At 61.7% G+C, this 22,840-nt stretch overlaps 1 protein-coding gene and 2 long non-coding RNA genes across 3 annotated transcripts in view; 1 reads left to right on the top strand and 2 right to left on the bottom strand.

The window, feature by feature from the left end:
- Positions 1–1,408: 1,408 nt before the first annotated feature.
- Positions 1,409–3,826, bottom strand: LOC110256840 (uncharacterized). Its single transcript, XR_002338864.2, has 2 exons — positions 3,746–3,826; positions 1,409–2,824 (listed from the first exon to the last, which is right to left on the bottom strand). It is a non-coding gene; the product is annotated as an uncharacterized LOC110256840 (long non-coding RNA).
- Positions 3,827–4,021: 195 nt separating this feature from the next.
- On the top strand, positions 4,022–13,731 carry BNIP3 (BCL2 interacting protein 3). The gene is made up of 6 exons (XM_003359404.5): positions 4,022–4,195; positions 9,756–9,906; positions 10,190–10,274; positions 11,320–11,429; positions 11,539–11,691; positions 13,024–13,731. Exons 1-6 carry the CDS (start codon positions 4,150–4,152, stop codon positions 13,067–13,069), a joined length of 591 nt encoding a protein of 196 aa, XP_003359452.3. The 5' UTR covers positions 4,022–4,149; the 3' UTR covers positions 13,070–13,731.
- Positions 13,732–18,528: 4,797 nt separating this feature from the next.
- Positions 18,529–22,840, bottom strand: part of LOC102167448 (uncharacterized) — a 21,534-nt gene continuing 17,222 nt past the window's right edge. Inside the window, 2 exon segments of the long non-coding RNA NR_201408.1 lie at positions 18,529–19,485; positions 19,988–20,380. This is a non-coding gene — a long non-coding RNA (uncharacterized LOC102167448).

Below are 22,840 nucleotides of genomic sequence, written 5' to 3'. Positions count from 1 at the left end.
ATTTGGAGACTTTTTTGTCCTTTTAGGGTCGTACCCTCGGCCCATGGAGGTTCCCAGGCTGGGGGTCAAATCAGAGCTACAGTTGATCCTATAGTACAGCCACAGCAACGCCAGATCCTTAACCTCAGTGGCGCGAGGTCGGGGATCGATGCTGCATCCTCATGGATACTAGTCAGGTTCTTAACCCTTTAAACCACAGCGGGAACTCCCACATCCTTAGTGTTGATATTCAAATTCAAGATGTTTCTACTTCGTTTTTTAAAAAATAATATACCTAAATGTCTATTTCTGGTTCTCTAAACTTTAACCAGCACCCGCTGCTGGAGGAGGAAACAGCCTCTGCCCTTCCAGCCTCCTTTGGCCCCTCCCTGGTGGCCCTCCCTTGTTGGGGACGGGGGGGGGGGGGGGTGCCTGGGGAGGCCTGCCCGCCCACCTCCCCCACCTCCCCCACCTCCCCGTCCACCAAGACCAGCAGGAGAAGGGCTTCGGTGAATACCCGCAGCTCAGGGGTCTCAAGCTGGGGTGTGCCGCTCGAAGGCCTTTCAACGAGGGGAGCGGTAGGAGCGTTTGGGCCAGATCAAGTTCTTGGCCCAAATCGACCCCCACCCCCTCCACCACTGCCTCCTCCCACTTGCTTCTGCATCCTGACTGCCTTGCGGCTTTGCCCTGGGCTGTGCAAACTTCCAGAAACTCCCCAGGCACAACTGGGAATGCGGTGTTTGGGGCTGCGAAAGGGTGTGACCACACCAGTGGGTAAACCCTTCGGCAATCCAGGGAGATTCTAATTCTTCGAGTTTCAACCAACTTGAAGATGGACCTGTTTCATCGTCAGCTGGTGTTATTGCTGCAGTTTTTGGGTGAAAGGTCCCCATGTGACCTTTGGCATGGAACCCACCGGTTCAGGGGCTGGGGCATCAGAGCCATGAACACGCACGGGCCGCAGTGCTTTCAGTTCTCATGGGTCTGTTTAGTGACCGGCTTTTCAGGACTGACAGCCACGGAAAGGAAAATGTGAACTGAATGCTGCTGTTCCTGGCCTCGTTCTTCTTCTTTTGCTTTTTCAGGGCCGCACCAGCGGCATGTGGAGGTTCCCAGGCTCGAGGGCGAATGGGAGCTACAGCTGCCGGCCTACACGACAGCCACAGCAACGCCCGATCAGAGACGCATCTGCAACCTGCTCCACAGCTCACGGCAACGCTGATCCTTAACCCAAGGAGCGGGGCCAGGAATCGAATCTGCAACCTCATGGTCCCTAGTGGGAGTTGCTTCCGCCGCGCCACCACAGGAACGCCCTTGTCCATTCTTAATAATTACTTACCAAAACTTGAGGTTTGTTATTTTGCTGAATTGGGAAATGCTGACCATCAGAATGATAACCCCATTAAAAGAAATTTTAAAGAGCCTTAGGTCCCAGAGGATATTTTTATTACATTTAAATGCACAGCCACAGCCATTTGACAGAGAGAAATGATAGGGTGCTTAATAAAATACTTTCAAAAGGAGCTCCCATCATGGCTCAGCAGTAACAAACCTGACTAGTATCCATGAGGACAAAGGTTCGATCCCTGGCCTTGCTCAGTAGATTAAGGATCTGGTGTTGCTGTGAGCTGTGGTGTAGGTTGCAGATGCGGCTTGGATCCTGCATTGCTGTGACTGTGATGTAGACCGCAGCTATGGCTCTGATTTGACCCCTGGCCCGGGAACCTCCACATGCCATGGGTGTGGCCCTAAAAGGACCGGAAAAAAAAAAAAAAAGATATTACATTATGTCTTCTTTGCAAGGAAAAAGTGAAATTGAAATGTAGGTTCAAGAAGAAAAAAGCATTTTAAAATTTCTTGTAAAGAAGGATTATTTATTTACTTGCTTTTTAGGGCCACACCTGTGGCATATGGAGGTTCCCAGGCCAGGGGTCAAACCAGACCTGCAGCTGCCAGCCTGTGACACAACCACAGCAATGCCAGATCTGAGCCGTGTCTGCGACCTACACCACTGCTCATGGCAACGCTGGATCCTTAACCCACTGAACAAGGCCGGGGATCAACTTGCATCCTCATGGACACAAGCTGGGTTCGTAAACCAATGAGCCACAGTGGGAACTCCCTAGAAGGATACTGATTAACGCATATTTTAATTGGGTGATGAGAATATCAAATTGCCTTAGGACTTCGTGGCCACTGTATACATTTAAAAGTGTTATGAAAAGTTGGATTAAAACGATGATGTGCCAGACACGACCTCCTTTACGACTCTCTACATTGACGATGCAAAACTTAGACGTCTGCTTGGAATGCGGAAGGGCGAGTTTTTCAAAATTTATTCGGGGATACAGGAGCAAAAAAGTTTGATGACCTCTGCTTCAAAAACCAGACTGGGGGTTCCCGCTGTGGCTCAGCTGGTCAAGGACCTAGCGTTGTCTCTGTGACGTCACCGGTTCCATCCCTGGCCTCAGTCAGCGGGTTAAGGATCCTGCATTGCCATAAGCTGCGGTGTAGGTCACAGAAGTGGTTTGGATCCAGGGTTGCTGTGGCGTAGGCTGCAGTTGCAGCTTAGATGTGACCCCTGACCTGGGGACTTCCCTAGGCCACTGAGGCTGTTTTTCAGGGCAGGGCAGGTGAGAGTAGGGCCTGTCACTGGAGCAGGTCTTCAAGTCCCGGCATTGCCACTTCCTTGCATGGCGTCCTCTGGGTGATGGAACTTGCTGGAAGCTGTAGAGGGTTCCACATGGGGAAGGAAAACCAGGTGCCACTGTCTTTTCGAGGACTTATAAAAAACTTCAGTGAGCTTAGCAGGTTGCAAGACGTGATGACAGTAAAATCCATATTCCTATATATTTTCAAAAAGCAATCAAATGAGATTTAACAACGGTAGTCACCATAACATTAAAAGTATGAATATTTAGGGATGCCTCTGACAAAAGATGTGCGAGCCCTGAACCCTGACAACTGCAAGATACTGCTGAGAAAAAAGTCAAAGAACACCTAAATGATGGCCAAACACAGGGTGTCTGTGGGCCCTAAGGCTCAATACCGCAGCTGCTTCCCCAGGAAGAGGGGCCGAGGAGCTGGGAGGGGCGCCTGGGGAGGGCTGGGGTGGGAACACTGAGAGACTGCAATTCGCGCCTCTGCAGGGACACGCTGTTCTGTTTGTTCCTGGCTGCACCCAACTAGAATGCCGCTGGGACAGGGGCGGCGTGGGCTCCACGCACCATGAGCAAGTGAAAATGAGAAGGACAGTCAGCCTGAAAGCAAGGCCAGCTCCTGGACATCCAGAGAGAAAGCAAGATTGACGCCCCTCTCAAGAGCATCCGCCGCGTCCCTGCGATTGGCTAGGGACGCAAATATTGGTCCTATCTGTCTTTCTCTGGTTGGTCCTGAGCTGGAGGCAGGGACAGAAATCGGGGAAGCTGTCATCGCTGATCAAGTCCTGGCCATTTAGGCCTTGTGGTCACAGGGCTGATGTGCGGCATCCCGGACTTGTTGCCAGAGATTCTGATCTGACTTCCCGCCAGGCTGACGTACAAAAGGCGGTCAACTGAGGAGAGGGGCGACCGGCTGGTGGCCTCAGGACGCCGGCCACACTGCCAGCGCCGCCGTCGGCTGGCTGCCCCGCCTCCCTTGCTCTCCTCCCCGCGGTCAGAGGGAGCGCGGTCAGGCCTCAGGCAGTATCACCGACGCCCAGGCCCCGCCAGGCCCCGCCTCCCGCCGGCCTCGGTTTCTCCGCGGGGCCCGCACGTCCGACACGCACCTGCCGGTTTCCCACGCCTCGCCCCCCAGGGCGCGCGCTCCCGGCCCGGGTCTCCCCGCCCCGCCCCGCGCCCCGTCCCGCCTGCGCACGCGCGGCCCCCTCCGCACCGCCCGGCCAGCGCACGCGCGCTCCGCTCCTCAGGCGACCCCTCCCCCGCCCCCGCCCCGCGCACGCGTCGCACGCGCCGCACGCGCCCTCGAAGGCCCCGCCCCGCGGCCAATGGGCGGCGCCGCCGCTTCGCCGCCGCTTATCCGCCGTGCGTCCGCCGCCAGCGTCAGTCAGTCGGGCCGCGGGCCGACCGCGCTCGAGCTGCTAGGCCCGCGCCGCCGCCGCCGCCGCCGCCGCCGCTTCCCCCCGTCCCTCTGCGGCCGCAGCTCGGCTCCGGCCCCCGCCGCCCCGCCGCCATGTCTCAGAGCGAGGCCCCCGGGCTGCAGGAGGAGAGCCTGCACGGTGAGCGGGCCCGGGCGGCCTGGTGGAGGGGCTGCGCGGGGACCCCCGGGAGGCCGGGCGCCGCGGGCTCGGGGCGCGGCGGGTGCAGCCTCCCCGGACGGCCGAGGCGCAGCCCAGGGCCCGTGCCGGTACCGGCGAGCAAACGCCTGGCTTGCGGGTGGAGTTCGTGGACGTGGTTGCAGCGTCGTCGGCTCGGTCCGGAGGCGCGGCTGGGGGACGTGGGCTGCCGGGGCTGCCGGGGGTGCGGGGCGCCGGTCAGCGTCGGGGGGCCGCTTAGACACGGCGGGGGCGCGCCGCCAGCTCTTCCCTGAAGCTCAGGTTCTCTCGTCCTGGGGGTCGTTCCAAAGCCAAGCTGGACGCGGACTGGCGGCCGGCGAGGCGGGGACCCCCTGCCCCTCCCGGAAAGCGGGCTCGCGGGGTCCGGCCTCGCGGTCCTGTCCCTGGGGAGCCCCGCGGCCGCGGGCTGGAGGAGGGGCCGTGCGCGCGACCTTTGGATCCTCTGAAGCAAGAGTTTAGGCAGCGGGAGCACGTAAATAAGTTTGGAGAGGACCGTCGAAACCTTTGCGGGTGCATTTTTAAGTTTTTGAAAACCTTTTTGTTATCTGAACTTAGTGAGCCACATTTTCTTACGCCTTCCAACAAGCTTTTCCTAAGTAAGACTCGGTGTAATGCGTTGTATAATGTGCATTTAGAACTAAGACGACAGTTTAAAAATCCTGTCATCTCATTAAATTTCAACACTGCTTATCTTCTTGGAAACAGGTTGAGATTGAATCTGTCTTTTCTCACCACCGAGGATGCCGTGGTCTACGCTTCTGACCTCGTGCTTTGGTGGTTGAGATTTGTGTCTGGAAGGGTTCTAAGCGCCCAGAGCCCCCATCTCCGTTCCTTGATTGACACACCAAACTGCTGAGTCATTGGCAATGCAGAAGGCCAGCTCCCAAGTTAAAAGATTTGTTTTTCTGTTTTGTTTATTCTATAAAAAGACAGTTGCAGGCCGAGTGGAAACTCCTGCTGGGCTCTTTGGGCTCCTCTTGGGTACGTGCTGTGGGGCACTTGCTCAGGGTCCTGCCCAGAGGGTCACATGGGCCCCGGGTCCGCCCTGAGAAACGTGAGTCCCCGCCCGGGTTGGTGGCGCCTGTCCTCAGCTCTGTTTTGATTTGACTGCCTCTTGTTTACCTTGGAAAGAACGCTGAGCCTTGGTAGCCCCACCGACGGACAGCAGCACGCGTTCTCCCCTCTGCTCCCGCCTTTGACTGGGTGTCTCCCGAGTTCACAGCCAAGTTGATGGCTCCCTCTGGACTCCTGGTCCTTCCCACTCAGAGCTCTTGACTGGCAGCTCGACCTTTTCCTCAGATAAACAGCTGCTAGAGTGTGTGTGGGGGGGAGACTTACTGTCCTGGAGAACGCCCTCCCTGCTCTGCTGGGGCCTGACCAGCGCCGTGAGGTGCCCTGGGGTGCCCGAGGCCGCCCCAGCCCTTCTCCTGCAGCCCTAGGGTTCTGCTGTCACCAGCAGCCCACCAGGGGCCCGGGCGCATGGAGAGGAAGGTGAGTAGCGCATGTGTCCGGTGCAGAAGGGTGACATTTCAGACACTAGGTCCTGGCCCAGAGAGGAGTGAATGAGGCCGCAGTGACTTCTCAGGGCCGCCTCCTTTGGGTGCTGGTGGGTGGCTTGGAGCCTCAGCGACAGGGCGCTCGCCAGGCAGGCGGAGGGTGCGACTAATCAGCTCCTGCTTCTTGGAGCCTCGGTGACCTGCCTGGTCGACTTCCCAGTTCATCAGGCCTCTGTCCTGTCCCACCCAGCTTGAGAAGCTTTTTAAAACTGTCACTTCGTAAAACCCCAGCTGGTTCGGGTGGTGGTTGCCTGCAGGCTTAGTGAGCCGCTCTGCCTGGGGTGGGGGCGCTTCGGGGGGGGGGGGGGCTCTGGGACCTCGATCCCATTGTCTCGTAGGAACTTGCCTAGCAGTTTCCAAACCTTCATCACCGCTAGAGTTTTTGCAAAGGAAATGCCCCCACTGGGTTCTGACCCAGCCTTCCGAACCGGGGGTGGGACTCCGGAGAGCGGGGAGGGCGCCGCAGGCCGTCCTCGGTAGCCTGGGTGGAGGCCTGCCAGCCCAGACCAGGGTGCGGGGGCTCTGGGACCCAGGGCCTGGCGTCTCACTGTGGAGGCAGGACTGTGGAGAAAGGGGGTCACAGTTTGTGTTTTAACAAAACGAATGAACATCAAGACGGGCTAACAAGTCTAAGGCTTGTCAGCCCCTTTTGTGATGTGACTTCGAATGAGCAGCCGAGGCTGCTCATCCTTCTCACCTGCCGTGCTCACCTGCCCTGTGTCCTGCTGTGTGCGTGGTAGGCAGGTGTGGGCAGGGGCCCGAGTCTGGGCAGAGGTATCACCACCTGTTTTTTCTGAGGCCTCATTGTACCAGTGACTTGACAGGTTGTTTGTGCTGCTGAGGCAGTGCCGTGAAGCAGCCTGGCTCCCATCTTTCTGGCCCAGGAAGGCGAGGGCGCTCGTGACTGCAGGTGGAAGGGGGTCAGTGGCAACCCTGGCTTCCTTTTCCGGGAAGCTGCTCCGCCGCCCACTTGCTGCGGGTTAATAGTCAAGCTCTTGGCCTCCCATAAATCCGTTCTTAGAACTCGGCTTTTGGACCCAAGCGTTTGCTCTCTGCAACCCAGAACGAGAGGTTTTCCTTGAGGATGGGACTTTGTACGAGACGATTCTGCAGAGCACATGCTCGTTTCCACAGAGGCTTGAGCAGACCCTGCCGGTGTAATAAACAGACACTCCTGAAACTGAGAAGTTTGTATTTCTTGATGTTTACTTATTTAATTTATTTTTGGTCTTTTTAGGGCCGCACCCGCGGCATATGGAGGTTCCCAGGCTAGGGGTCAAATCAGCTGTAGCTGCCGACCTCCACCACAGCTCATGGCAACGCGGGATCCTTAACCCACTGAGCGAGGCCAGGGCTCGAACCCGTGTCCTCATGGCTCCTAGTCGGGTGTGTTAACCACTGAGCCATGATGGGAACTCCCGTATTTTGTATTTCAGTTGAGAAACACCTGTATTGAATCGCTGTCCCCGGTTCCGGGCCCCGAGCTCAGCCCCGGCACCGGTGGACTTCCTTGAGCCGCAGGAGCAGCTGAGAGTTACTAGCGCGCCTTCTGCCAGCAGCTCCTTTGGAAGACACCGGGGCCCGTGCTAACGGGGTGACGGGGGCCTAGGTAGCCTCAGGCGGGGGCGGGAGAGACCAAAGATGAGGGTGGACACTGGGCACCCACCCGGGGGCAGCCTAGAGACTGGGTGAGAAAAGGTTTGAAGGAGGCCCGTGGCTCCGAAGCCCCCCACCCTCGCCCCAGCTGCTGTTCCTGTGTCGTGTTCTTTCTGGGATGGGGCCGGGTAAGCAGTTTTCCGGGTTCTGTGAGTTGTTCCAGTGAGTTCCTTGGGGGAGGGGGGAGCTGGAGGTCCACCAGGCGGCAGTGCGGGTGGCCTGGGTGTCCCCTCGGGGCCATCTAGGTAGACGTCTACCGTCTGCACTCCAGGTAGTGTCAGGATGGACACTGGACAGCTAGCGGGTGTTGGAACATTGGTGGTTGGTGTAGACACTGTCACGTCAGACGCTGTGTCACAACTCGCAACGTCAGCCACCGTAAGGGGACGTGACCTGGCAGCCAGGCCCCGCGCCTAAGGCAGAACCTAGAAAAAGGGAACCCTGCCCGGAGCAGTGCCCCGCGGTCCTGTCCACGCATGGGGAGAGCGGGCCGGCTGGCTGGGTGTCACCTTCCTGCGGGAAGGGCTCTGACACCCGAGCCTCTTTCTCAGCGGGGCCTGGGGCTCCCGGGCCTGCGTCACGGCGGGCAGCGTCCTTGGCGGACGGGAGACCTGGCGTCCTTCCTGCAGCTTCGGCCGACGCGGAGGGCCGGGCTGCCTGGGCCTTGGTCCAGTGGGTCCTGGGCTCCCAGACAAAGCCTGGCTCGCCTGCTGCGGGCCCGGTGGACGGAGCCACTGGAGGCTGAGCCGAGGGCGCATGGCCTGGAATGGACGGTTCTCTTAGCGGCCAAGTGGGCGGCCGTTCGCGCTGTATTCCTGGAGCTTGGATTCGCTCCCCTGCTGTTGCGGGCGGGCTGCAGGCCAGGCTCCGTCAGATGGATGGGGCCTGACGCCTGGTGGCCCGTGGTGGCTGCCGTGCTCTGGTGACGGTCGTCGGTAGAGTCTGGCTGGCTCCGTGCTCTTAACGACGACCCCTGCCCCGTGCGACACCACGGGGACCTGGGCCCCGGAGACCCGTGCGCAGCCAGCTTGACTGATAAGCAGCAGGACGGGAGGGGGGGACGCAGGGGGCTCTGGCCTGGCCACAGAGCCACAGGGACTATCCCAGCCGCGTCTAGCTCACTCGTGCAGGGCCACGTTCAGGCCCGTGCATCGTGCGCGAGACACAACCTCAGGCGAGCGGGAGGCTGCACGTTGGAACTCGGATCGGTCACGTCCACCTCAAGACCCCGGACGGCAGACCCAGGAGAACGCGTTGCCTGATGCAAGGCCCGGCGGCGGAGCGTTGAGCTGGAGGGAGGGTGGACCGCGCAGAGCAAGGGAGCAGACGCCAGCATCGAGCTCCACAAAGTGCCCCCGGGGCCAGCATCCCGGGAAGGCCGGCGCAACCTCACTCGAGATCAGACACGCAGAGAAAGTGCACAAGCTGCTGCCGCAGCCCTTAGAGACCAAGTGCGCGGCCCCCAGACGCGCCTGTTGGCCCCGCAGCCTCAGAGGCGGTGGGCTTGTGGGCCCCACACGCCGGGCCCTGCATCTGCGTGTGAGGCCCCTCAGAGCCTCCTGGAGTCCAGGGCCGTCGCCCCGGGCAGCCGAGGCAGAGCCAGCCCGCAGCCCTGGCACTCGCCCCCGTTCCCAGCCGCGTGTCCCCGGGGCTCCTCCGGGCCTGCGGGTGGTGGGGCTGGCGGGGCTCTGCCGGCTGGTAGCGTCGGGGGCGGAAGCTGTGGATGGGCTGCGCAGGTGGGCAGGGGACCTTGGCGCTCTGTTCCTGTGCCATCTGGAAAGGTCCATCTGCGTGGGGCTCTAACGAGGTCAGGTCGGTTCGGGTGAGGAAGAGCGCTGGTGACTGGCCGTGGCGGCAGGGGTCGGCAGCAGTCGCCTGTTGCATTCGCTGTGTTTATCTGGCCTCTGAGGCTCGCGACAGCGCCTCGAGGTCAGAGCGGGACGCTGGGAGGTGGGGGTCGGTGACAGGTGACAGTTTCAACCTCTCTCCTTCACTCGCAAATCCCTAGGATTTCGCTGACCCGCCTTCCTCCCGCCGTGAGCGGCGAGCGCCCTGGAGCCGCCGAAGTGCGTCTGGGGGCAGTGGGGCTGCACGCGCGGGGTCCCGCTCCCCAGGGGCGCTTGGGCCCCCGGAAGGGCGAGGCGGGGCCGGCTCCCGCGATCTGACGGGAGCCGGCCTGACGGTCTTCCTGCCCGGCTCAGGGCCGGTTCCCTGGGAGTCTTGGGGGTGGAAGGGGTGCGCTGGTTGGGGGTAGGAAATTGCAGCCGTGTCCCTCTTTTTGTCCCCATCAGGCTCCTGGGTAGAATTGCACTTTGGCAGTAACGGGAGCGGGAGCAGCGTTCCAGACTCCGTTTCTATTTATAACGGCGACATGGAGAAGATACTGCTCGATGCCCAGCACGAATCTGGACGGAGCAGCTCCAAGAGCTCTCACTGCGACAGGTGGGCGGGAAGGCGGGCGTCTCAGCGCGAGCTGCTGGGTCGCTGCCGTCGCAGCCCCGAGCTTCCTTTCCAGCCTCCTCAGACCCTGGCGGGGGCAGTGCCTGCAGGCTGTCCGTGGGGTCCCTGCTTCGGGGCTAACGGCCCGGCCTCCGAGCTCCTCGAAGACAGAGGGTCGCTCGCTCCGGCCTGGCCCCCGTGCTGGGGACGGCTCTGGCCTGGCCTGGGGGGCTGCTCTCGTGGGGGAAGGTTAACGCGCGCTCTGTCCTGTGGTCATTCTGCTCAGCCCGCCTCGCTCGCAGACGCCGCAGGACACGAACAGAGCTTCTGAGACGGACGCACACAGTGTTGGAGAAAAGAACAGCGCTCAGGTGAGCTGTGCAGGTGCACACGTTTGTGATCTGTTTGCGCCGTTTGCAGGGTCATCGAGTCGTGTGGGTCTGGCTTTGGGGTCCTCTGAAACGGGGACTGGGGGCGGGCGGGGCCGTCCTCAGCCCCTCACAGGGGCTCCCGGGCTTCCCGCCCCCATCCCCCACCCAGGGTCACCCAGAGGGAGGCCGGGAGCCAGGCGGTGGGTCTGTCGGGTGGGCGGTGTGGGTCCAGGGGGCCTGGCCTGCCCTCCATCTGCCGTGGCGGCTGGACGAGGCCGTGCCGGGCGCGTGCCATCAGGAGCCAAGCAGGCTGGTGCCTCCGGGCTCTGGCCACTCTCCTGACGTCCCTCCAGCAGTTCCCTGGATGCAGGGGGCCTTCCCGGTCGGGCGCTTGTGGGGCCACACCCTCTGGAGGAGGGAGTCCACGAGAGCCGGTGCCGCCGCCGTGTGGACTGTGGGCCGGCGGCCAGCGCGGCCGGCTGGCTCACCTCGGCGGCGCCGCATCTGGGCAAAGCTCAGCGGGGTCCTCGGGCCAGAAGCACCTCGTCCCGTCTGGGTCCCGCCCGCTTGGCGCGGCCGCGTGTCAGCAGAGCTGGAGGTGGTCGGGCTCGGCTGCTGGGAACTGCAGAGGCCGAGAGAGCAGCGCCCGAGCCGCAGCCTTTTCAAGCTCTTAGCGTCCGTGGGAGCGTCAAGGCTGAAAGCAGGGCTGTACCGAGGGCCTGGGGCCCGTCCTTCCTTCCCACGCGGCAGCAGTGGCTCCCTTGCGTTGTTTACGGGCCTTCCCTGCTCCCGCCGCTTCCTTGTCTCGCGGAAGGACAAGGAGCGTGGCCAGCGTCTCTGTGGGCGCCCGTGTCCTCCTTTGGCTGCCGGGGGGCAGTGTCTGCGTTGGGACCTAGCCAGGCGGGGTGCGGAGGGGAGGGAAGGCGTCCCCCTCCCCGGCCGGCTCCGGGCTCCGGCTGCGGGTCTGCCACCGGGGTGGGAGGTGAGCACAGGCGGGCGTGGAGCCCGCGGGACCCCACTCGTGGCGCTTTCCATTGACACCCAGTCCGAGGAGGATTACATGGAGAGGAGGAGGGAGGTGGAGAGCCTCCTGAAGAAGAACTCGGACTGGATCTGGGACTGGTCCAGCCGGCCGGAGAACGTCCCCCCCGCCAAGTGAGTCCCTGGGCTCCGTGGGGTCTTTCCCCGGGGGCGGGGCCTGCGGGGGCGGGGCTGGGGGCGGGGCCGGGCCGCCTCCTGATGGCGGGGGTCTCCGCCCGCCCAGGGAGTTCCTCCTCTTCAAGCACCCGAAGCGCACGACCACGCTCAGCATGAGGAACACGAGCGTGATGAAGAAGGGGGGCGTCTTCTCGGCCGAGTTCCTCAAAGTCTTCCTTCCGTCTCTTCTGCTGTCCCACCTGCTGGCCATCGGGCTGGGGTAGGTGACCCCCTGGGCCCCGCCCCGGGGCTCCGAAGTGCAGCTGTTGGGAGCGGTGAGCCAGGCTGGGGGCTCGGGCCGACCCCTCTGCCTGGACCGCTGTGTGCAGGGCGGCTGCACCTGGGCCCGGCGGAGCCGCGCCTCCTCGTCGGAGGAGGAACGAGGCCTTGGGTTCTGGTACCCACGCGGGACGGGCAGCATGGGTGTGTGCTGTCTAGGGGCCAGGGGCCTAGTCCGGCTGGGGTGGGGGTGGGGGCTCTGGGACTGCAGCTCGGGGGACAACTGGCTTGTCAACGAGCTTGGGCTTTAGGTGGGTGCTGCCAGGCGTAGTCACAGTCACCCCCCAGGTCCCGTGGATGTGGCAGAGATGCCAGCCCTCCCACCACCTCTTTCCCACCCGCAGACCCTAGACCAGAACTCCGCCTGCCTCCTGTTGGATGTGCTGGAGCCCGGGGCCCTCCTGGCCCTGTCCTGGCTTCCCCTGGGCACAGCCCCCCGGCTCCACCCCAAGTCGCTCTGGCAGCCTCGCCCAGGCAGCTGAGAGGGACTGCTTTCTGGAGCTTCCTCCAGAACCTGCAGTCAGACACTGGGGGCCTGGCTGGCCGGGGGTTAGGCCGCTGTTTCAGGATGGACTCTGCAGCCGGCTCCCAGCTGGTCTCTGCCCTTCCTGCCCCAGATCCCTGGGGACTTGTCAGGATTCCGTGCACCCCCTCCCTCGGAGGAAGCCCCCGCTGGCAGGCCCGTGGGCCCTGAGGACACTCCCCCTCCCTGCCCCGCCCCCACCCCCTCCCCGGGCAGCCCTTTCGGAAGCCCCTTCCTCCCACACCACACTTGAGCTCCTGGGGGGCACGGTCATTGTGAGGTTGGTGCTGATAAACTTGGCCCCATGGGCGGCTTAGCCGCGTGGTCAGTTCAAACAGTAGTGGGAGTTCCCTGGTGGCTGAGCACGTTAAGGACCTGGCATTGTCACTGCAGGTGGCTCAGGTCACTGCCGGGGTGTGGGTTCCATCCCTGGCCTGGGAACTTCCACATGCCCCCGGTACGGCCCAGAAAGTGAAGACAGACAAGTCATAGTGAGAGGAGTGAGCGCGTCCAGTTGGGCAGACGCCTCCCTCCCGGCGGCGTGTCCGGGCTGCGTCCCCTGCGTGGTGCTGCGGTTAGAGCAGGCCGGGGGGCTTCCTCCATCAGGTTCCTCCCTAAAGCACAGGCTGATGCAGATGCCAGCACAGGTTGTGAGGACAGGTCCGCTAGGAGGCCGCCAGCCCCCTCCTTCCCTAAATAAGCTGGAACCCGGCCCCGGCCCCCTCGGCTACCCGCTCCTTCTCCTCTCAGGATCTACATCGGGAGGCGTCTGACCACGTCCCCCAGCGGCTTCTGAGGAAGAGCGGGGCCCGGCGCGCCCGTCGGGGCTGTGGGCGCGCAGCACAGCTCGCGGAAGAAGCCGCGACGCCCGCCTGCTCTTGTGTAAGCGGCGCGGTCCTGACTCGCCAGGTTACAGACACCACGACTCTGCCCGCCTGCCTGGGACCCACTCCCGGGGTGGGTCCTAAGCACGTCACTGGTTCGCGTCTCCTGAATCACCTGTAGCGACCGGTCTCTGGACATGACAGACGTCCCAGCATAAATAATTTTAACACACCTAGTCATGACGAATCTAGTATTGTAACAGGTTATCTGCAGCCTTGAGTTAGGCACTCGATAGGAAAAGACTGCCTGCGGGGTCTGTTACCCACATGGACGCCACGGCCTCACTACTGCGGACGAGTGTGAAGCGGACGCCTGGCTCCCGCAGAGCCCTCCTGGCTGTGCCCGTGGCTCTGCCACCTGATCTGTAGAACCCAGGCTACAGATCCGCCCAGGCGGGCGGTCCCGGCCCACACGGGACCGCTGCTGAGACTCCGGGGACACGGGGAAGCTGCTCCGTCTGCATTGCTGGCTTTAGCCTGCTTGGGCTTTGTGTGCTCAGAATCGGCTTGGGTCTAAGCTCCTCTGTCTACTTAGAAAGGCTGGAATAGAAAAAAATAAACCTTGGCCAACCTCTTGGCGACTGTACTTTCATGTGGCTTAATACCGAGCGTCAGACGGGCTTTCTGATGCCGTGAGACGGCTCCCCTTGGATAGTGGCTAGTGTGTGTGTTTCGCTCTTCCATGCTAAAATTGGGCCGCATGAAAATAAACCTAACATGCGAATTTTTAAAATCTGTTTAAACGATGACCGTGAAGTAGCTGCCTACGGCCCCAAACTGATTTATCCACTAAGATAAACCTGAGCCCCACTGACCCGCTCTGCTCTGGCCAAGGGGGTTCCCTCTTGTTTCAGAGCAAATGTGTCTGGTGTTCAGCAGGCGCCAGGTGCTCCCGGGAAGGTCTGGGGTCCTGAGTCAGCGCCCCGAGGGCGCGGCGAGCCCGCCACCCAGCTCTGCCCCCACTTGGGTTTGCCTGCATCCTGGAGGCCTTGGCGCCCTGCCAGTGTCTCCCACAGGTTCGTGGATGTGGAGGTACAGGCCATCCCCTGGCCTGGGATGACTAGGGTTCTAGGTATAATCTCTGCCTTCCTCCTGGAGCACCGATCCTAAATCTCCTGTGTGATCAAGTGGCTTTCTTCACTTTTAAAAATCTTAGTTCTGGGAGCTCCCTTTGTGGCTCAGTGGTAACCAACCCAACTAGTATCCATAAGGACGTGGGTTCAATCCTTGGCCTCGCTCTGTGGGTTGAGGATCCAGTGTTGGCATGAGCTGTAGCACAGGTCACAGGCGGCTCGGATCCCGTGTTGCTGTGGCTGTGGTGTAGGCCGGCAGCTGCAGCTCCAATTCAGTCCCTATCCTGGGAACCTCCATATGCCACACGTGCGGCCCTAAAACACAAAACCAAAACAAAAAACCTTAGTTCCTTCTCTTCTCCACTCCTGTCTGTGTTGGGTTCTCTCTTCATCTCAGCCCTGTTACTGTCTTGATGGCATAAGCCCAGGCCTCCTAGAGGCTTTCCTCATCTCGCTGTCACATTAGAGTGGACACTTAATTCATTTTATTCATTAAATAGCAAGTTTATAAAACATTCAGCAGAACCACTTTGGATTAAAAACAGCCCTTGGATGCTCCTTTAAAAGCAGCTTACTCCTGCTCCAGACATTTGAATCAGCAGCCCAACTGCAGACTGCAGTGATGCTGGGAGGACTGCAGGTAGGGCTGGCTCCAGGGGCAGTTGGCAGTATCTTAAACCTCCTGCACAGTCCACTTCCAGCACCCTGAAGAGGAAGCTCTAATGATTTGAAAACGCACATGCACAAGGATGACAACTTGAGAAAACACGTCAGGGTCCTTGGAACTGATCATGAGTGGTTTCCAGAATGGACTAAGTGAATGAGGTGGGGAAGCAGCTATGTACCCCAGGCAGGAGTGACCTGACAGGCAGTCTTAACACAGCTGCCAAGTTCAGAAGCTCAGTCTGTTCCCGCCTGGATTCTAGGCTGAGCTGTACACTGGCAGATACTTCCTGCCCCCCTCCCGGACCCCACCCGCCAGGTGGTGAGGACGCTAAACCACCCAGAGTGGAGGCCCACCTGGAGGCCTGGCGCCAGCTGTGTGGGTGACCCATCTGTGACCGGTCCTTGGCTCAAGAGCTCAATCTGCTGAGCCCAAGCTGCAGGCTGGCGAACAAAAAAAAAGCCTTTGCAAAGAGGAGATACAGGGCTTACTAGCGTTCACGCAGGAGAGAGCCAAAGAAAGCATGCAGATCCACTCATTTGTGCAAAATAATTGGGGTGAATATGCCAGAAATGAATGAGCTGCCCATGGGGCATGTGGGGAGGCGGGAAGCAGAGAAGGGACCCGTGCAGCTGACCTGGAGCCTCCGGGCCGCTGTGCCTCCTGCCAGGTCAGTGATCGAGTCCACGTGGGGCCGGGGAGGCTGAGGTGGGAAGGGCAGGCCACAGGGAGGGTGGGCGACTCCGGGTGCCGCAGGGTTAGAGCAACGATGTGGACACGCAGGCGGCTGGAGGCGGCAGAGCTGGTCTGACTGGATGTGTCAGCGTCGCTCAGGCTCCCAAGGGATGGGTGTGTGTGTGTACGTGACACTCCCCAGCTCGTGTGTGTGTGTGTGTGTGTGTACGTGACACTCCCCAGCTCGTGTGTGTGTGTGTGTGTGTGTGTGTGTGTGTGTGTGTACGTGACACTCCCCAGCTCCCTGAGAAGGCCCTGGAGCAGGGACACCTGGCCAGCAAGGAGCCAGACCCTGGTCTAACCCGTCCTCAGTAACCCAGGAGGTGTTACAACACGGGGCACCTGACGTGCCAGGAGGAGAGGTGCCGAAGTGGCCCGAACCCGGTCAGCCTGGGGGCAAGGTTGGGTGGCAGGCTGTCACCCAGATGCCATAGCCCACACTGACCGAGCATCTGGCAGGTGGGATGAAGGGGCGGCTCTTCCTTAGATACAGCTCAGACCCAGAAGGAGCGGCGGCGCCCCTGCTGGGCAGACGCGGTGGGGAGAAGGGGTGCTGCCGCGGCCTCCCCAGGAAAGCAGCGGCCGCAGCCCTCCAGGCCCGGCACCTCTTCTGCGTGCTCCCGCCGCAATGTAAGGCTGCAGGCGCGTCGCGGCAAACAGCCAGCAGTCCTCAAACGAGGCTGAGTGTGCAAGACAACTCGGGGGGCTGGTAGGGCCTGGGAGACGAGGCAACGAGACAAGGACTGGGGGGCAGGCAGAAAGGCGCAGGGCAGACGCCGACGGAAGGAGCGCTGGGGGCTCCCGTCTGGGTCACTCCCGAATCAGAGGGCAGCACACGAGGGGAGACAGACGACGCTTTCCTCAGCCTCCCGAACCAGGGCCAGGTCCCCTGGGCACGGGGGTGCAGGCTTGGCCCACCCAGTCCAGCCTCTGCCTCTCCAGGGGCTGGCACTTCCTCTCAACTGTCGGCGGCAGGGCGGGAGGCGGCCAGGGCCACCGTGCAGCGCGAAGAGCGAGATGCAGGCGTGTCCACATCTGCTGCCTCGTGTGCAGAAAGAAGGGGAGTGGGGGTCTGTCACGTCTGTGTCTGTGTAACAAAAAGTACGGCCCAAGAGAAGCCTCGGAAGGGACCAGACGTCGCCATACTCCCCTCAGAGATGACACCTGCACAGGTGTGACCAGGTGCGAACGTTGACATACCGCCCACAACGCGCTGCTGGGGACTCGCCCAAAGCACGAGACACTGATCTGGAAAGACGCACGCCCCCGATGTTGAGAGCAGCATACGGACCATCGCCAAGTGGGGAAGCACCCTAGGTGCCCGCCGACAGGACGGGATGAAGACGGGGTACAGGGCGTGCAACTCGGCTGGGCCTGAGAAGCAGGGAGTCCCGCCCCTTGAGACAGCGTGGATGGCCTCGAGGGCGTTTATGCTGTGCGCGGGGTCAGAGGCAGATACCCGACAATCCCACTCATAATGGGGCATCTCAAGACACGGAGCTCCCGCTGAGGCACGGTGGGTTGAGGCACAGTGGTGTTGCCACAGGTGTGGTGTGGGTCACAACTGCGGCTCTGATCGATCCCAGGCCCAGGAGCTTTCCTGGGACTCGCCTTGGCCTGGGGTCCCTCAGACCCCAAACACACAGAGCTGGCCACCACCAGCTGCCTGTCCCTCCCCGAGTGCCGTGGCCCTGCCCTGGACTCAGAACTGCACCAGTGCCGCTGGACCTCAGGTGGCCGCACGAAGGGAAAGGCTGGGCTGTTGGATGAGTGGTGTGACACCCGAGTGGTGGCCTCGAGGTCCTCAGGACTCAGGGCCACCACGGCTCTGGAGAGAGTAAGGTGGAGCCCAGCCCCCTGCAGCCTTCATCCTGTGTTCCCAGCCCTCCTGCCCTGGGGTCCCTCGAGCTTTGGCTTGTCCCTCTGTGGGGCCCCAGCTGGCTTTCGGGAACCCCGTGGCCAGTGCCGGCGCGAGTCAAGTGCCCAGTACCCTGTGCGTGCGTGTGTGCCTGTGCGTGTATGAGGGTGTCTCCACCCAGGCCAGCATCCCAGCGCCACGGCAAAGCCCTGGGGCATGGCCGGCTGGCAGGTCTGAGCCTGACCACCGGACGTGCCCAGCACAGCACCTGTGGGGCAGTGTGTGACAATGCTATGACCCTAAGCCTGAGCGCCGTCCCGCAGGGCACAGGCACCCACCAGCCCTTGCCACAGTGGCCCCGGGCCTGCTTTCCGGTGACGCCCACACCTCCGGCCAAGTCAGAAGAAAAGTCTGTGTCCCCGTCCCCCGCTTAGGTAAAGACGTGGGCGCTGGGGTGGCTCCTGGCGGCCCTGCTGCTCGCGGACCGTTCACCCCCGCGGGGTCTGGGCTGGACGGGCCGCAGAGGCTCCGTGTCTCCCAAAAGGGGCACATCCGAGTCCACACGAGTGAGGCTTATCCACCCACCAGCACGTCTGCCCCGAGCACCCACGCTCCGGGCATAAGAGCAACGATGCAGGCTCACATGTTCTCTTTCAGGAACAGATACACAAGCGAAGAGGGGCAAGTTTTAGAAAAACAAGAAAAATGACAGATGTTTCATAAAGAGAGAACGGGAAGAAATAAACGGTACATCTGAAAACCACAGGGTTTCCCTCATCAGGAGGGACCAGGGGCATTGAGGGGTCACAACTGTGTGACAGAGCAGAGCCACCGGGCCATGCGGCCACTCGGCTGCCTGAACACACGCCCGCGAGGCTGCGCCGGAGGCAGAGGCTGGTTTCCTGTGGGTGGGAAGTGTGTCTTCAAGGGAAGGGCGGAGAAGCTGTCCCGAACGCGATACAAGTCCAGCTAAACATTCCAAATTTACTACGCTTTTTGGTCAAAAGAGTTGAACAAATACATACAATCAATCCCATTTTACTAGAGTTTTTTTTCCTTTATTTTTTTGACCTTAGGGCCACACCCGTGGCATGTGGAGCTTCCCAGGCTAGGGGCTGAACTGGGGCTGCAGCTGCCAGCCTCCACCACAGCCACAGCAAGGCGGGATCTGAGCCACGTCTGCGCTCCACACCACAGCTCACGATCCTTAGCCCACTGAGCGAGGCCAGGGATCGAACCCGCGTCCTCATGGATACCAGTTGGGTTCATTACTGCTGTGCCACGACGGGAACTCCCAGAACTGCTGCTCCTTAGGGACCAGGGCTGACGGGTACTTAAGCAACTCTGTTCCCCATGTCAGATCTGTAAGCTATGCCTCCGGCAACGCACAGCAAGAGCCAGCTTTAAGTTAAATGTACTCGTGACCCTCGATTCCCAAATGAAGGTGAACTGAGGAGGCCCCGTCCGCGTTAATTCAGAGGAAGGGACGACAAGACGCTTCGTTCCTGCCCGTCCACAGCGCCCGTAACCAGAACGCGCCCTGCCCTCGCGGGAGCCTGGAAGCCCGCTGTCCCGCCCCCGGACACCACCTCGACCTGGGCTTGCGGGTGAGGTTCCTGTCACTTAGTGTGTCACCTCTGGGATTTTGGTCTTGGGAAATCTGCGTTGTTATTTAAGACCCTACTTTAAAAATAAACCACCAAGGTCCAGGTGGCATCACCCAACAGTTAAAACGGCTGAATTCCGACGGCTTGAGACGCAGCGCGAAGTCCGGCGTGCAGGTCCCCCCGTAGTACTTTTCACACAGGTTTACAGAGCGTGGCCGTGCCGGCCATGGCGAACTGGAGGCTCAGGCAGGTGGCGACGTCCCAGCAGGGATTGTGCTGCTGCTGCTCCTGCCCTTTCCCGCTCAGGGGTGGCTGCAGTTAAGGCTCCTCCCAGACCTCACCTGGGGACAGGTGCGCTCCGAGTCAGAAGCTCTGCACACGCTCCAGCGCTCTGTCAACGAAGGACAAGAGAGTCTCAAGGTGAATTCTGCAGACTTGCACTATGTGCAATTAAGTCCAAAAGACGATTCTTACTTTTGGCTTTTAAAACACTCGGGAGAGTGTGTTGCTTTGAGTAAATAAATGGTCACAGGAAACACAGGAGACACAGGGGTGTGTGGGCCTAAAGCTGCCTGAGCCTGCTCGGCCGAAGCTCCGCACCCACCTGGCACCTGCCCTGGGCGCAGAGAAGGCCAAGGGCCAGGGACAGCAGCCGGGCTGCTCCGGAGGCGGAATATGACAGCAGAGGAGGGGGAAGGACTGGACGGGGGGGAGGTACCGGATCCGAGGCCCCTTCTCTTGGATGCTAATTTCTGACCTATACACTGGAGGACAGGCTCAGACCTACATAAACACGCCCGCTTTGGGGGACGGCCTTTCCCCAGTCCCGTCCGTCTGCTCCACGTCGAGCGGGCTGCGGGCTTCGTGCCTGAGCGGCGGCACCCGGGGCTCACCTGAAGCAGAAGTGCAGGGACCCGCCGGGCTTCCCTGTCTGCCCGGGGAAGCAGGAGGCCTCTCCTCTGCCAGGAGGACCGGGCGCGACGCCGCAAGCCGCGGGCGGGCCCGTCGCCTCTCAGGTGATTCTGTCCTGGAGGTCGCGCAGGTTGCTGGTGGCGGCCGCAGCCATGACGCGCTCAGCTGGGCGCCAGGCGGCAGGGAGAACCTCCGGATGAAGTCCAGGCTGGTCACGCTCCTCTCGTCTTTCTCCGACCGCCCTGCATGCTCTGCGGGGCTTCCGGCTGGCACGAGGTCTGCTGTTCTCCCTGGACGCTTCCAGCCTAACGTCCCTCCGCGGGTTCCCGTCGAACATCCTGAAGAAGCTGTGGCTGGATCCGGTCGTGGTCGCGCTGCTCGAAACAGGAGAGCAGGAGACTCAGCGACTGGGAACCCACCTTCCCACCCGGCCCAGCCCGGCCCAGCCGTCGGACGGAGCGGGTCACAGCCCGTGACCCCCAAGGCCACGCAACAGTCCTTTCTAGGAGTAAGAGATGAAAACCGGAAATGGTCAGGAGAAAGGCAGTGAGAACTGCCTACTGAACGCCACACGTATAATCATGTCGATACAAAGTACCACCGTCTGTTCATTAGAGGAAAGAGCAACGGGTACGTGCTTCTCCCTGCGCCCTGCGTTTTCGGCCAGGGTACAGACCCCGACGGGCTCACCCTTCCAGGCCTGGACCCGTCTGTTCCCTCCTGCACTCGTCCGCGGTTCCCAGCCGAGCCCCGCAGACACCACTGCGCCGCCACCATCTTCACGCGCGGCTGGTCATACAGGCTTTACACGCATTTTAACTTAAAGGAGATTTTCCTTGTGACTCGACAGGCTCTGGGCAGTCGGGAAGAGTCCTGTCACCGGAGGAAGGCAGCACCTCCCGACACAGCACACACACCCCAGAGCTGCGCCGGGGCCCAGGCCCCATGTCTTCAGGATGCGTTCTGACAGCGTCCGGGTCTCCAGAGCGAGTCGTGCTTCACGCGATCCGCTTCTACCGTGCTGGGAGAAGCTTCTGGTCTTTTCCTACAGAAGGGAGGATGGCGGGCTGAGGGCAGATGCTGCCGAGTCCAAGCCACGGCTTCCGAGCGCCTGCAGCCATGACAGCAGTGTCACCAGGGGCCTCCCGCTCGCCCTGCGCGCTCCGGGCCGTCACCGCAGCGTCAGGCCGGGCTTCCAGACACCACGAGAAGGCTGCCGCTTGGTTCACACGCGCAGGGCTGATCCTGGCTGCGGGCAAGTCCCCTAGTGTCTGATGGGACACCTCCCACAGGCAGAAAGGATGAACGTGGGAGAGAACAATGACACGCAGCCTCCTGGCTTCTCCGAACCCCGCAGGGACACTGGCATGTGCTGCGCCTTGGACTTGGGAGAGGTGGGGCCTGCGGGCGGTGAGCTGCGCGGTCGCCCTGCACCCGGCGTCCACACTTCCTCTCTGGGTCCCTGAGCTGCATGCTGGGTGATTTCTCCTGATGGTTTTTCTTAGAATGATCTAACGTTTTTCTCAGAATGCATCCCATCTCCCGTTCACGGATTCCGGGTCTCCTCGTGCTGCTCGGGCCTGTGGTTCCAGGACCCTCCACGACTCTGCTCAGCTCGGCGAGTCCCGCTTGATTCCTCTCCGAGGGGGCGGGTCGTCTCTGTGTTCAGGCTCTGGCTCCTCCTCTGCTGGAACGTTCCCACACCCTCTGTGTCGGGAGCTGAGCTCTCAGGGTCACAGCCCACCGTCGCCCACACTGGCGCCCCCAGGTGTGCGTGTTCTCAGCGCATGTGCTCCCAGCAGCCTGTCTACCGCTCTGAAAAGCGGCGGCCCCGGGCTCGGTGCCCTGGCCAGGATGCCAACCCTGCACCTGGGCCTGTGTGAGGCTTGCGCTGCGCTGCCCCTGATGCAGCCCCCCCACATAGCGAAGACACTGAGGTGGCCCGTGGGCAGCGTGTGGAACACGTTCCCAGGTGGTACAAACACGGGCCCCCCGGCCCTGTGCAGAAGGGAGGGCGGGTACAGTGACACCCCCCCCCCCACCAAGGTCTCGGACAGACAGACTGCCCTCAGGCTCCGCCTGAAGGTCAACGGATGCCTTTTCCCCTCCTGTGGGTCCCAGCTTCCAGGGCCAACCTGGTGCGGGTGCCAGGCCATGGCCCCTGTGCCCTCCTGCGCTGCAGGCCCCTGGTCCCAGCTGATGCCCCAAGGCCACTCCTCTGTGCTCCTGGCCTTATTTGTCTGTGAGCCCAACTGCCCCGGAAGAGATGGTGGTGCCACACCCGTCTCTAGGTGTCTGAGGCAAGGGCCCGGGTCTCACCGCCAGCGGCAGTCCCCGCTCTGCTCGCTCCCACGACGGGCCCAGGCGACACCCCTCCTTTGCTAGAACGTTACAGACAGGACAGGACGCCGCCCGGCCACCCCCACTTCCTGTCTGAGCACCCCAGACCTCCGAGGTGCTGCTCCACGTGTCCCCAGGGCACACGCAAACTGGAACACGCCGCCGTCCCACAGGCCACAGGATAACTCCCCGCCTGCTCTTCCACTCATCTTGGAAACAACACAAACAGCTGTCACCCGCTCGCTGAGCAGGAAACAGCACACGTGACCCTCACTGTTCATACACGGATGGACTCGAAAGCGAGGTGAGGGGCGGCCCTGCGCCCCACCCGGCTGCCTCTGGGACCCGAGGCGGGCCTCACCCGTCGGAGCCGTTCCAGCAGCGCCCACACGTGTCGAGGGTGCAGTCGTCCCGGACAGGGACACGGCTCGCCTCGGAGGCACGCGTGGCCCTTAGTGAAGGCACGGGCAGGTCGGGGGACGGTCGCATGCACG

The sequence above is a fragment of the Sus scrofa genome, chromosome 14 (genome assembly GCF_054392235.1).
Source record: "Sus scrofa isolate SSC_HxYL_T2T_F1_AM1 chromosome 14, Sscrofa_HxYL_maternal_Yorkshire_Landrace_v2.0, whole genome shotgun sequence".
Taxonomy (NCBI): domain Eukaryota; kingdom Metazoa; phylum Chordata; class Mammalia; order Artiodactyla; family Suidae; genus Sus; species Sus scrofa.
This window is presented reverse-complemented; position numbering and strand designations above follow the sequence as displayed.

Coding starts and splice junctions, on each gene's coding strand:
- BNIP3 (XM_003359404.5), top strand. CDS start 4,150: ATGTCTCAGAGCGAGGCCCCCGGGCTGCAGGAGGAGAGCCTGCACG. Junction 4,196..9,755: donor GCAGGAGGAGAGCCTGCACG/GTGAGCGGGCCC, acceptor TGTCCCCATCAG/GCTCCTGGGTAGAATTGCAC. Junction 11,692..13,023: donor CTGCTGGCCATCGGGCTGGG/GTAGGTGACCCC, acceptor TTCTCCTCTCAG/GATCTACATCGGGAGGCGTC.